The sequence below is a fragment of the Coregonus clupeaformis genome, chromosome 8, assembly GCF_020615455.1.
Source record: "Coregonus clupeaformis isolate EN_2021a chromosome 8, ASM2061545v1, whole genome shotgun sequence".
NCBI classification, from domain to species: Eukaryota; Metazoa; Chordata; class Actinopteri; order Salmoniformes; family Salmonidae; genus Coregonus; species Coregonus clupeaformis.
The window spans coordinates 44,544,957-44,558,554 of record NC_059199.1 but is presented as its reverse complement, the minus strand read 5'-3'; the positions used below and the strand labels follow the sequence as shown (position 1 = coordinate 44,558,554).

The following is a 13,598-nucleotide window of genomic DNA, read 5'->3' as shown; positions in this document are numbered from 1 at the left end:
CAAACAGAGATGTTAGAGGAGTTTGGACATGATATTATTCCCAAGTCCACGCTTCTCCTCCATCCCAATCCAATGGCCATCTGATCCCCACTGCTTGCTGTGCAGTGTCCCATCTCCAGCCTTGGCCCCATCCCCAGCACCAGCTTCAGCCCTCAACCCCAGCCCCAGCAGCATCCAGCCCCACATTGGGGAGCAGCTCTGCCTGCATGGGGATCCTTAAGAGGGGATAAAGAGAATCTGCTCTGGGACTGATTACTTACATCTGCCAGGCTAAATCCCAGCACACACCGCACCATACCACACCGCACCACACCGCACCACACCGCACCACACCGCACCACACCATACCACACCATACCACACCGCACCATACCACACCACACCGCACTGCACCACAACGCATGGTACTACTGCGTCTGCTGTGTGCATTGTTATTATATACTACCTGTTTGTGTGTAAAACAGAGCGAGAGAGAGACAGAGAGACAGACAGAGAGAGATAGAGTTTATGGATGCACATGCATGCAAGTGTCTTTGTGTAAGAGACAGAGAGAAAGAGGGAGAGAAAATAAGACATAATTATGAACCCGTAATATATACGGCATTCCATAACACACCCTTCCCTTCGCAACTCAACAAAGTGGTGAGTCTAACCAGACCAGAATCATGCCTGAAGCTAGCGTCTCAAAGCTGTCAAGGCCGTAGTCACGTTCTTGAAAGAAACACATTCAACTATGTCCACCGTCCTAACAGGTGTCCATCCACGATGAATAGAATTTACAGTAATAACATCAATAACACAGCTCAAATATTATTCAAAGGACACGAGAGATCACTGTTCATTCAATCTCATGTTGATGCTCAATTGTTTTTCTATTTTCTATTTTTTCTTTTCAAAAAATATATAATTACTATTTAGACCATGGATGCAATTTGCACTTTTAAGCTGTCTTTTTTCCCACCTTTTGAGTATAATGCGGTGGCAGGATTTATGGAAAAGGATTCCAACTGCTTGTAAATAGCTGCCCTTGGCAGGAACCTTCATCACGAAAGCTCTTAATAACACCAATAAACATGTTTCCTTTGGGCTTTATTGGAGATTTTCACCATTTTATCCCTCATAGGAAATACAATAAGCCATTAGCCTGTTAATCACTCCTCCATGACAATATTCCTTACTTAGATAGATTTCCTGAGCAATATATGAAGAGGTATATTATATATTCTTGACTAGAATATTCACAACACAAAACCTTTACCATTGGAACTCAATGGGCACGTTGCCCATTGTAGAAGTAAACTCAATCATCCAGCCATCCATCCTTCCCTCCCTGCTTCCCTCCACAGAGCGGATGTCCAGCTGACCCACTGGCCTCTAGTTTACATCTCATCTTTCACCCAGGGGAAATATGTCAGTAGTATATTTAATCCCATGGTCAGAGTGGATTCCAGGAATTGCATGCTATATGGCATTCCTGACCACTTATCACTGTCCTGCTACTGTCAAACAGATTATACTGTTGTTTCAACTTGTTTCACAGCAGCACGGAAACACCTGTGCCCTTTCACATATGAATTCCCCCCTAGACTAGAGAAATATCTCAAACATGGTCAGTGGTCACATGAAGAACTACACTTGGAATGTGGAACCACTGCAAAAAGCTGAGCATTTTAAAACCTCAGGACTGTTTAAAACATTGGGAATGAATGGTAAAAGCTAAACGCAAATGGATGAATTATAGAAATATCCAGAACAAGCGCCAGACATGAAAAACCATGCAATGATCTCACCAGTTCTGCCTCTGTCATGACCTCACCATGTTTAGGCTGCCTCCTATGGTCCTGGTCAAAAGTAGTGCACTACATAGGGTGTCATTTGGGACACACACTTATGTTTAGTGTTCTGTGACAGCATTCTTCCACACACTTCAACCAGATTAGTGTTAATCATTGACATGGGTCTTATAAGTACTTTTATAGGTCAATAAATAGCGCAATAAATGCCTAAATGCTGTCAGCAGTAGAATACAGACTCACAAATCTTTTGAAACAGTTAATGAAGCTTCTTCAACACCTAAATTAACATCTGGGTAATTTTAAACAGCATCATTCACAACGCAATCAATCACATCGATCGTTTTGCAAACGTGTTTCCTCAATTAAGATACCTGAGACCATTAACCACATCAATTAAATCAGCTCGAGTGAGCGCCGCAGTTTTGGGCTTTAACCTTCAACCTGCTTCCACGTTGACATGGTAAGGTAATGTTTATATAATAGCCTGGATATCACCTCCTCAACCGCTGCTATGCCATGGCCATGCACCACGATGGGGCACATAATCACTGAAGCCAATTTGCCAGCGGTAATGTCAGCACACTCAAATTATTGATGGTTGTTAAGAAAACTATCTATTCTACTCTAACCATTCGAAGTGATTTCCATACAGGTGGAAGCCTCCATACAATGTAATAATATAAACTACTGAGACTGAACAATGACTAATCATCAAAGGGGTGGTCATAACAGCAGAATGTAAAAACCTTCACACTACTAATATTGATTAGTAAACTTATCTTAAAGGGATAGTTCACTCAAATGACAAAATAACATATTGGTTTCCTTACCCTGTAAGCAGCCTACGATGAACAAGGTATGACAGAAATCCATGCGTTTGGTGCATGGTTTAGTTTCCCTGGCACTGTTTTCACATGCTAACGTTTAACATTAGTGGCACAAATATTATTCAAGTAATAGGACTCTGAATTTGCATTTTTAGATACTTTTGGAGATTTGGACATGTTGCGCGAAAAATTATAATATCGGTCTCATGACTTGAATGGGATTTGTTCCACAAATCGCTAAACGTTAGCGTGTGGAAACAGTGCCAGGGATGCACAGCACATATGCCCATGCTTGACCACACAGATGCTGATATCCTTAAAAGTGTGTATGCCAACAAGAAATCGCACAGCAAATTACTGCGATCTTCAGGTTCAAGGAAATCGAACCTTTCCTCTGTTACGAAATAAAATCGTGACTGAAATAACGATGGGGATTGAGTAATGCATTGCTTTGCATAATGCCATAGCTATTTTAGGGTATCTTGTTCAGTTATTCAAATTTTTACCAGCAGCTATAAATCAGTATGATAGGCTCCTGTCCCTAATTGTGACAACAATTACGTTCTGCCTCACTGCCATAATGACCTGTCTTCAGCGTAGGAAAAGCATACGACAGTATGAAGGCGTCAAATAGGGAGGATTAATTGTAATTTGATCACGAGTTTGTTGCACGTGAGCCGCACCTATTCCAACCCACCGCAAATTAATCTGAAATGGCCATTGTTTAAGAAGTTATGACAATTATTTTTTAAACAAAATTGAATGACAACAAAAATGAATAACAATATTGTCGTAGTAAATATATAATGTTATAGCTTGGTCTGACTAAAATCTTGTGCATGACCCATTTTGTGTTGGGCCTTTGTATTCAATACAATGCACAAAAGACTTCTATCTTGTCAGCCTTATCAGCAGGTGGCTAAGGACAACACCCACGCCATAGGTCTCTCAGTTCTTCCAACTCACGAGTTCTTGCTCTGAGGACACACACACGCACACCCCCACACACACACACACATACACACACACACACACACACACACACATACACACACATACACACACACACACACACACACATACACACACACACACACACACACACATACACACACACACATACACACACACACACACACACACACAAAAATCCCCTTCTCTTAGGCTGAACATCTGAAGACAGAGAACCCGACTCAGAGCCAATGCAACAGTGACACTAGCCTGGAGGTGACCTCGCCCAACTCATCAGGACCAATCAGAAGATCAGAACTGCTAGATTCAACCTACTTCATTTTATTGTATAAAATGTCAGCACACAATGTTTAGGGGCTCTCTCTCAGATATCTCCCTACGAGATTGACGAACGGGTCCGTGCACGCTATTTACAGATATCTTTACCTCTGAATAAACTGCCTTATATTATACAATTATCCACCTTGTCCGAAAGTCTCTACTTGGTCTCCGTTCTCCAGTAAACTTGTGATCATCAACAAAATCCGATACTGTATGCTTCTATGTTAATGCAACATCCGACAATCTCCAGGCATTACGAAAATTAAAATTCGTTTTCCAATACTGCGCAGATGATGACAGAATTACGCTTTCCATATGGGCGCGCGCTGTGTGAGCGCTGCCTCCAGGGCAGTGTAGGCTACACACACCTTCTCCCTCACACACACACGAACAACCAAAGCGTCCTGAAACGTGTATGCCCCAGAAACCCAAAGCAAACGCACATGCATGATATAGGATACGAAGGCTATGGGGCAGAGTGGGTGAATGAGTTTACCTCGGTGTCGTAGATTTTGGTGATGAGTGAAAACTTGTAATTCCGTGACTCTTTTATATGCTGTATGGCCAGTTGGACTGCGGGCTCGATGCCCTGACTAATGCTGCTCATCAGCGCCGACTCGTTCATCGGCATGAGCACCATGATGGGCAACTTCTCATCATTCTCCGAGAACCAGCTGTTGTCCTGACCGTGCCTCGTATAGTCATTGCAGACCTTGGCTAGCGCAGGTTGAAACACCAAGATGGACAGGAGCAGACATCCCGACAGAGGCGTCATCTCCCATCCGCAGTGCCGTCGGGACGGGGCCATGCTACTGTGCAGGACGACCAAAGCAGATCCCACCGAGCTCTCACTTCTCAGCCATCGCACAGTTGGGGTCGTCCGAGGTGGTCAATCAATCCACCCGAGAGGGAAATATAGTAGCCTATTAAAATGGTCCAAACGGTAAAACCGCAACCTTAGCCTTGGCAGGGGGTTCAACCGCAGTGAGAAACCTCGAACTGATTGAAGTCTATTACAGTGAATTTAAAACAGATCTATTCTCGTTGACAGGTATTCTGTAAAATTAATCCAAGGGTCCAGTTTTAGTGGTGTACCATATATGGAAGAAACCGAGACGGTTCTGGTGCAGAAGGTGTTATTGGCGCCGACGGTTCTCTCGCTCCCCCTGGTCTCGGTGATCCACAACGGCTCCCTCCGCGTTAAAAATGTATCCAACTCAAACCCTCTCCTCACCAACTAGCGCGACCATGGCACAAGTACATCACAATTCACAGTCTGTAGGATGCTCAATAAGACAACTTCAAGATGACAGAGGACGACCAGTCAGCCACTCTCGGTGACAGTTGTTACGGATACAAAGTCACCTCCGGAGTATTTTCCCCAGCCAAGAGACAGCAGAGTAACCTAGTAGAGCATCCGTGCTAACGCACTACAATATGTAGTCTATTCAGGGCGAAGAGAATATGATCATTCTGGTTAAAATTGCCTGAATATATCATCTTAAAAGCAATCTCGATTGCAGCGTGTCCAGAGATGGCGAGATCAGATGGCGTCGGCGTCCTGACAGCCCACGCGGCTGTGTCAGTGTGTGTGTGCTAGCTGCGGACGATGCTGCGGCTGCCTGAGTGTCTGAAAAAGGCTTCACTTATTTAATGCTGTTGCTGCTCAGAGCGCGCGCGAATGGGAGCAGCAACATATATGTGCAAAAAGGGAGGGAGAGAGAGAAAGGGGAGGGAGGGGGAGTCAGAGGGATTGGATGGGTGGTGCAAGCTCTTGTGCGAGCGAGCATCAGCCGCCTAACAGGCAAAGGTGATTTATTGGGCTTTCGTGTTTAGCTGACAGAAAGGGTTTAAAACATGCAAGAGGGGTTGCATGTAGCCTGCTGTGTCAAGGAATGGCTCAATGGGCTAGCCTACATCGTAAAACATGAATAGCATAGTCTCTGCAGGAACTTAAAATAACGGAGCAGTATGGTATGGCTAGAATTATTGCTAATATTATGTAGGCTATATTAACATAGTATATAGCTTACATTTCAAAATGGTTTATATTGAATATGTTGAATCACAAGATAAGCAATCGAGGGATTCCGTTACAGAAGCACCAGGTTCATAAGCTCATAAATTATAAAAAATATGAGAGCAGAAGAGAATGTCGAACGTCACAAAAACAAAGTGTCAGAGACACCAATGAATGCATGTTAAGGGCCGATCAGCCGTAGTTTGGATAATGCTGGTATTAAAGCCTTGTTAAATAAACACTGCCACCTAGCATCTTCAAGCGGTTTCTTACCTCTTTCCCTAATGAGTAATTGCCGACTTTGACTATGGTGGGCAATGTATTAAAATTGTATGCCCATTGAATTAAAAGCACAATACAAACAATATAAGTAGGTGTATATACTGTACATTTTATACACTCTGACAAATAGGGATTTCGGTGTCTCGTTTGACTCGAGTTTCTGAGGGATAAATGCGCAGGATGCCGCTCTCCAAAGCCCTGAAACACAGCATTAGACGCGGCGCTCTCCGTGCTACTGCATTTACGCCTCGATTACACCGACAGTGTCATTGCATTTTGGTACCCACCAGAAGTACATTAATTTCCAATGAAAAACTGCGTTTGCCTTGCAGCATTGCGTTGCATAGGCAGTTGCAGTGCGTTCTGTGTGTTGCATACATTGGATTTATCGAATGTATGTGTCAAACTGTATGCGTAGATGGCTTGGCTGAAATGGTAGCAGAAGGTGAATGTTGCATTTTTGTTGCACACATATCCAGATGATGCTGGTACCATTTTTCGGAAAAACTCTAACGGTTTGATCGAGGCATTAGACAGGTTAATGCCTCTATCATACAGACAGAATCATTGCATTTTGGTACAACAGAAGTCCATTAATTTCCAATGGAACTCTGCGTTTGCCCTGCAGCATTAAGTTGCAGTTGCAGTGGGTTCTGTGTGGTGCATTCGTTGGATTTATCGAATTTATGCTCAAACTGTATGCATAGACAGCTTGACATAAATGGTAGCAGAAGGTGAATGTTGAACTTTTGTTGCACACATATCCAGATGATGCTGCGTACCATTTTGCGCAAAACACTGTCGGTGTGATCATGGCTGCTTGTACCGTTCCCGTGAAAGCCTTTTACATTCAGTCTACCACATTACCTACCTGTACGTCGCCAAGGGCGCTCAATCCCTTTCCAACCACAAACTACCCACGCAAGACCGACTGCATTTCTCCAACGGCGTCTGAAGTCGAACAGAAAAATAGCCAATTATTGAAATTGTTTGCTGTACATTTTATGATTTTCTTAAACAGAGCATCAAAGAGCAATTCGAATCCATCATGCCAGGGGCAACTGCTCTTTTCATGTCACGGAAAACACTTGAAAGCCTTTCTGTAGTTGCTGTTTTGTCAATGAGGCACCGTAGCCTAGACTAGCTTGACCTCGGCAATTATAATGCATTTAGTTAGGCCTACTGTGCATGCAGCGATACCACGCGTTTCACCGGTTTCCTCACCTTCTAAAAATGTATGAGCATGTAGACAGAACATTGTAGAGAGTGTAATGAAAGTGATTTAATCTGAAATAAACTATAGAGCTTGGACTATGTAACATGGTATTGTGTAAACTAGGCAATATGGATACAGGTGCATAGTTTACTATTGAACCAGGTCTGCACTGTGCCAGCTTTGTGTTAGCCCACTGAACTAAAGCCTATAGGTGTTAATCGACAAAAGATTATTCATTATGCATAGTCTGATGAAGCATCTGCTACATATAATTTCCATTCCGTTGAAATCTGTACATCCACATTACACAGACATGTATGGTAATCCACTGAACATAGCCGTTTCTGTCACTCCCCTAACCTCAGAGGTGTGTATGGCTCTGCCTAATCTACCAATTTCATGGGCAATGTTCCAAATGGCACCCTATTCCCTTTATAGTGCACTACTTTTGACAAGGGCCCATAGGACTATGATTAAAAGTAGTGCACTATATAGGGAATAGGGTGCCATTTGGAGTGTAGCCTTGATGACGTGTCCATCCATCTTGATTAAGGAGACAAACAGAGGCGTTAAGGTGGGTATGGTTAGGCCTGCCACAGACCCTCCTGGCTTCACCACGCACAGGTCATTTATCATGTCACCTAACCGCTACATAATCACAATGCCTAGAGGACCAGCCTGTCCCCATAGGCTTGTTGCTGGAACCATGTGTGTGTTACAGTAAGGGTCTAACCAGCTCTAACTCTCCTAGTCAATGTTGACCCTAAAGTAACAGGTTGCACTGTAAGCTACTGGAGGGCCACAGTGTCTACTGGTTGACCTTATCTTCTCTCCTTTTAAATCAGTGGTAGTGCACTAAATAGGGAATAGGGTGCCATTTGGGATGAAGCCAGAGCCAGTGTCTGGTTTCGAGCTGGGATAGCAGGTGTTGTCACTCCTTAACCAATCAGTGACATGTGCTGACCGATAAAAACCAGCAGGCACTGCTACGTTCAAGGGCTGGGGTTCGCTGACTGTTTACGTCAATCCCCAGTGGTATTTTATATATTTATATATTTGGCAGATTTAGGAGCTTTCTGCTCAACTGGTTTTGTCATTCATTGCAATTCATGATGAGGCTTTTATTGTGATAAAGGGAGAAGTTTGAGAATACTGCTCTGGAAATGTGAAACTACATGTGCCTAGCTGCAGGCTATATCAGCTCTCTAAAAAGTGTATAAAAAACTGAAAAATGCCTGTCAGAAGGTAATGTAACAGCTAGCCTCGAAAGAGGTTTGACAATTCCATCATGAATGAGACAGTGCTAGTGCTATCAGATCACTATTTTACAGCTAAAGTAATGCCCGTCCAAATCATGTCTTTCAGAATATACTGTGTGAAAATAAATAAGAACACAATTGGTTTGCCATTTTGTAGCCAAAGCTAGGGATGAACAGTAGTGCAGAGAGAATAGGGTGACATTTGGGACACAACCCAGGATTCCTGCAGTTTAACTGTTTAGCCCAGGTGAAAGTCTCCTACCAGACGATCTGACTTCTCTCAGTATTGCCAGATTGTTATTACCTGTTCTGTGATATCCTTCTGTGATGTACCATCTGTTTATTCCCCCATAAGACACCTCCCTCACTGTTCCAACTGCAGGAGAGAGAGAGAGAATCAAGGGTGCCAATAATTATGTACCTGACTATACATATTGTGACGTCACGAGAGGCTACACAGCTTTCAGCGGGATTGCTCAAGTAGTGCAAGGAGACAAGGTTCAAACAAAACAAGGATTTTATTATAGGTCTTGGGAAATTAACGAAAATATAACAAAATTCTGTTCTCTTGTGGCTCTTTAAGGGTTAACAGTTCAGGGATGTCTCTTCCACATCCAAAATCATAATTCTCACTCGCTCAGATAACTTTTCCCCAGCCTTACTGTAGTCCACGTTGCAGCTAGTGGCCAACCCAGCAAAAGTCCTTCCAAATGTCTCTCACGTATTTCCACAGGTGCATATATCCAAAGGTGAGTATTTCCCAAAGGTAAGTATCTCCAAATCCTTATATTCCTCATGGAAGTGGCCATCTACGACTCCCAAGAGCGAGGCAAAATGGTGTGTGGGTGCTGAGCTGGAGGACTCCGCAGTGGGCATAGGTTCATCGGCTGGTTTCCCACACTGCCAGGAGATATGTCCCATCTCCCCACACCGGTAACACTGTCGCGTTCCCCCCCCTGGTGTACTCTTCTTGGACCCGTCTGGTTTCTGGCTCCCCCTGGAGCCGGGATAAGTCCTGACGTGGCTGGGTTCGAGACCTTGGGGTCCTTTGGACGGGTTCTTCCCATTTGTGGTGGGGCCGCCCTCCTGGGGTCTTTTCGCGAAGCATTCAGCATCTCCGCTGTGGCCTGGTACTTTTCCACAGCTTCCACGGTCAGATCAGCCGTGGTCAAGGCCTGTTGACTGATGAACCGTTTTGCCTCATAAGGCAGGGCGCGTAGGTAACGATCCACCACAACGGCCTCCACCACCGCCGCTGCTGTATTCCTCTGCGGATCCAGCCATTTCCTTGCGATTCGGACCAGTTCATGCATCTGCGCCCGAGGAGGTTGGTCTGGTTGGAAGGTCCAGCTGTGAAAGCACTGGGCCATACCAAACTTTGTGAGTCCATATCTGCTGAGGATCTCAGACTTCAGGGCATCATAGTCAGTAACCTGGTCAGGGCCCAGGTCCCGGACAGCATTCAGCGATTCCCCGGTTAGAAAGGGGGCTAACAGACCAACCCACTGTTGCTTGGGCCAGGCTTCCCTAGTGGCCGTGGCCTCAAATGCATATCGGTAGCTCCCATCTTAGATATAAAGTCACTTGCCTTTATTGGGCGGGTATTTTGGACCACCCTCTGTCTCTGCAACTGCAATTCCTCTGCCTTCAGAAGGTTGGCTTTCTTTTGCTCCTCCAAGAGAGCCATGTTTGCTTGCATCTGGGCTTGCTGGCCAGCAACAAGGGCTTTCAATATGTCCTCCATTTCAGTCGGCGGGGAGCCTACGGCCAACTTGGAAAACTGGGTGATCAAACCTTCGGTATCCTCCTCTGACATGCACTATTAACGCTTGAGCGTACCCGTATTCTCCACCATCTGTGACGTCACGAGAGGCTACACAGCTTTCAGCGGGATTGCTCAAGTAGTGCAAGGAGACAAGGTTCAAACAAAACAAGGATTTTATTATAGGTCTTGGGAAATTAACGAAAATATAACAAAATTCTGTTCTCTTGTGGCTCTTTAAGGGTTAACAGTTCAGGGATGTCTCTTCCACATCCAAAATCATAATTCTCACTCGCTCAGATAACTTTTCCCCAGCCTTACTGTAGTCCACGTTGCAGCTAGTGGCCAACCCAGCAAAAGTCCTTCCAAATGTCTCTCACGTATTTCCACAGGTGCATATATCCAAAGGTGAGTATTTCCCAAAGGTAAGTATCTCCAAATCCTTATATTCCTCATGGAAGTGGACGTGCAGCACTCTTGTTCTCCAGAGAGCCCAGGTTGGAGACTGTGTCTCTTCCCTTCCCAAACCTTCAGCTCATCAGCCCCTCATTTGTTTCAGCTGCGTGGGAAGATTGGCCATAGAGGGGTGGAGTTCCCGACCATACCAGCAGATGGAGCCATAGCTGTCTGGGTTTGCAGCCACCTCAGGGGGATGTAACGTCCCTCCAGGACACAGCCTCTCGTGACATCACAATATACACTGAACAAAAATATTAACTATAGTGAGTTTCCCTGCTCTGCTTTTTACCCAAGGGTCTGATTATGGTCACTGTGACACTATTAGCTATATAGTGAACTACCTCTGAACACAACCCTATGGGTCCTGGTCAAAAGTAGTGCACTAGGGAATATGGTGCCATTTGGGATGCAGCCTCTGTGTTCCTACTACACCGATCAAAAATATAAACGCAACATGCAACAATTTCTAAGATTTGACTGAGTTACAGTTCATAATAGGTAATCAGTCAATTTAAATAAATTCATTAGCTCATCTATGGATTTCACATGACTGGAAATACAGATATGCATCTGTTGGTCACAGATACCTTTAAAAAAAGGAAGGAGCATGGATCAGAAAATCAGTCAGTATCTGGTGTGACCACCATTTGCCTCATGCTACGCGATACATCTCCTTCGCATAGAGTTGATCAGGCTGTTGATTGTGGTGAGTATGCAGGCCATGGAAGAACTGGGACATTTTCAGCTTCCGGGAATTGTTTACAGATCCTTGTGACATGGGGCCGTGCATTATCATGCCCAAACATGAAGTGATGGCGGCGGATGAATGGCACGACAATGGTCCTCAGGATCTCGTCACAGTATCTCTGTGCATTCAAATTTCCATCGATAAAATGCAAGTGTGTTCGTTGTCCGTAGCTTATGCCTGCCCATACCATAACCCCACCGCCACCATGGGACACTCCGTTCACAATGTTGACATCAGCAAACCGCTCACCAACACAATACCATACACGCTGTCTGCCATCTGCCCGGTACAGTTGAAACCGGGATTCATCCGAGAAGAGCACACTTCTCCAGTGTGCCAGTGGCCATCAAAGGTGATCATTTTCCCATTGAAGTCGGTTACGACGCCAAACTGTAGTCAGGCCAAGACCCTGGTGAGGACGACGAGCACGCAGATGAGCTTCCCTGAGACGATTTCTGACAGTTTGTGCAGGTGAAGAAGCCGGATGTGGAGGACCTGGGCTGGCGTGGTTACACTTGGTCTGCGGTAGTGAGGCCGGTTGGACATACTACCAAATTCTCTAAAATGACGTTGACGGCGGCTTATGGTAGAGAAATGAACATTAAATTCTCTAGCAAGAGCTCTGGGGGACATTCCTACAATCAGCATGCCAATTGCACGCGCCCTCCAAACTTGAGACATCTGTGGCATTGTGTTATGTGACAAAACTGCACATTTTAGAGTGGCCTTATATTGTTCCCAGCACAAAGTGCACCTGTGTAATGATAATGCTGTTTAATCAGCTTCCTGATATGCCACACCTGTCAGGTGGATGGATTATCTTGGCAAAGGAGAAATGCTCACTAACAGGGATGTAAACAAATTTGCCCATGTTGACTCCAATGCTTCCCACAGTTGTATCAAGTTGGCTGGATGTCCTTTGGGTGGTGGACCATTCTTGATACACATGGGGAACTTTTGAGCAGCAGCGTTGCAGTTCTTGACACAAACCGGTGCGCCTGGCACCTACTACCATACCCCGTTCAAAGGGACTTCAATATTTTGTCTTGCCCATTCACCCTCTGAATGGCACAGATACACAATCCAGTCTCAATTGTTTCAAGGCTTAAAAATCCTTCCTTAACCTGTCTCCTCCCCTCCATCTACACTGATTGAAAGGAGGATTTAACAAGTGACATCAATAAGGTGTCATAGCTTTCACCTGGATTCACCTGGTCAGTTTGTATACTCAGTGTATATTCTGCTAATTGGACCACAATGGCAAGGTACAATACGAAGACTAAAGCCAAATTATTATTGCACATACGCACGTTGATACCGTATTGAAAAAGAAGAAAGCAGTCATAGATTAAATTGAGGTGATTAGATTCAATTAACACATTCACTGAAGTGGATCAGGCTGTGATTTGATCCACAGGGGTCCTATGTGTCAAGCGTCTCAGAGTACGACTACAGTTTTGCCTTGTAGATCACTGTGAATAAGATGACATGGCCAGGGGGGTCTGATCCTAGATCAGCACTCCTACTCTGAGATGCTTCATACATACGGCAGTTCTGAGCCAAGTCAACTCTTCGAATTAGCATCATTGGCTGAAAGCAGGTTATAAAATGTCCGTCTTGTAACCATCCAGGTACTATGCAGATTGGATAAAAAGGGTGAGTTGGACTCGTTTTGACAGTATTGGTGCAAGTAAACAGAAAGGGAAGGACACACACACACACAATTATACTATATATATATATATATATATATATATATATATATATATATATATATATATATATATATATATATATATATATATATATTGTACTGATCTGCATGGAGGAATGGGCCAAAATACCAGCAACAGTGTGTGAAAACCTTGTGAAGACTTACAGAAAACGTTTGACCTGTGTCATTGCCAACAAAGGGTATATAACAAAGTATTGAGAA

The 13,598-nt window shown here is 44.3% G+C and overlaps 1 protein-coding gene across 1 annotated transcript in view; it reads right to left on the bottom strand.

Annotated features, from left to right (window-relative positions):
- The window catches only part of LOC121572543 (gamma-aminobutyric acid type B receptor subunit 2), a 345,717-nt gene extending 340,155 nt beyond the window's left edge, over window positions 1-5,562 (bottom strand). Inside the window, exon 1 of the mRNA XM_045222027.1 lies at window positions 4,413-5,562. Coding sequence (XP_045077962.1) covers window positions 4,413-4,724 — 312 coding nt within the window. The 5' untranslated portion in view covers window positions 4,725-5,562. The remainder of the gene's footprint in view (window positions 1-4,412) is intronic.
- Window positions 5,563-13,598: the final 8,036 nt, after the last annotated feature.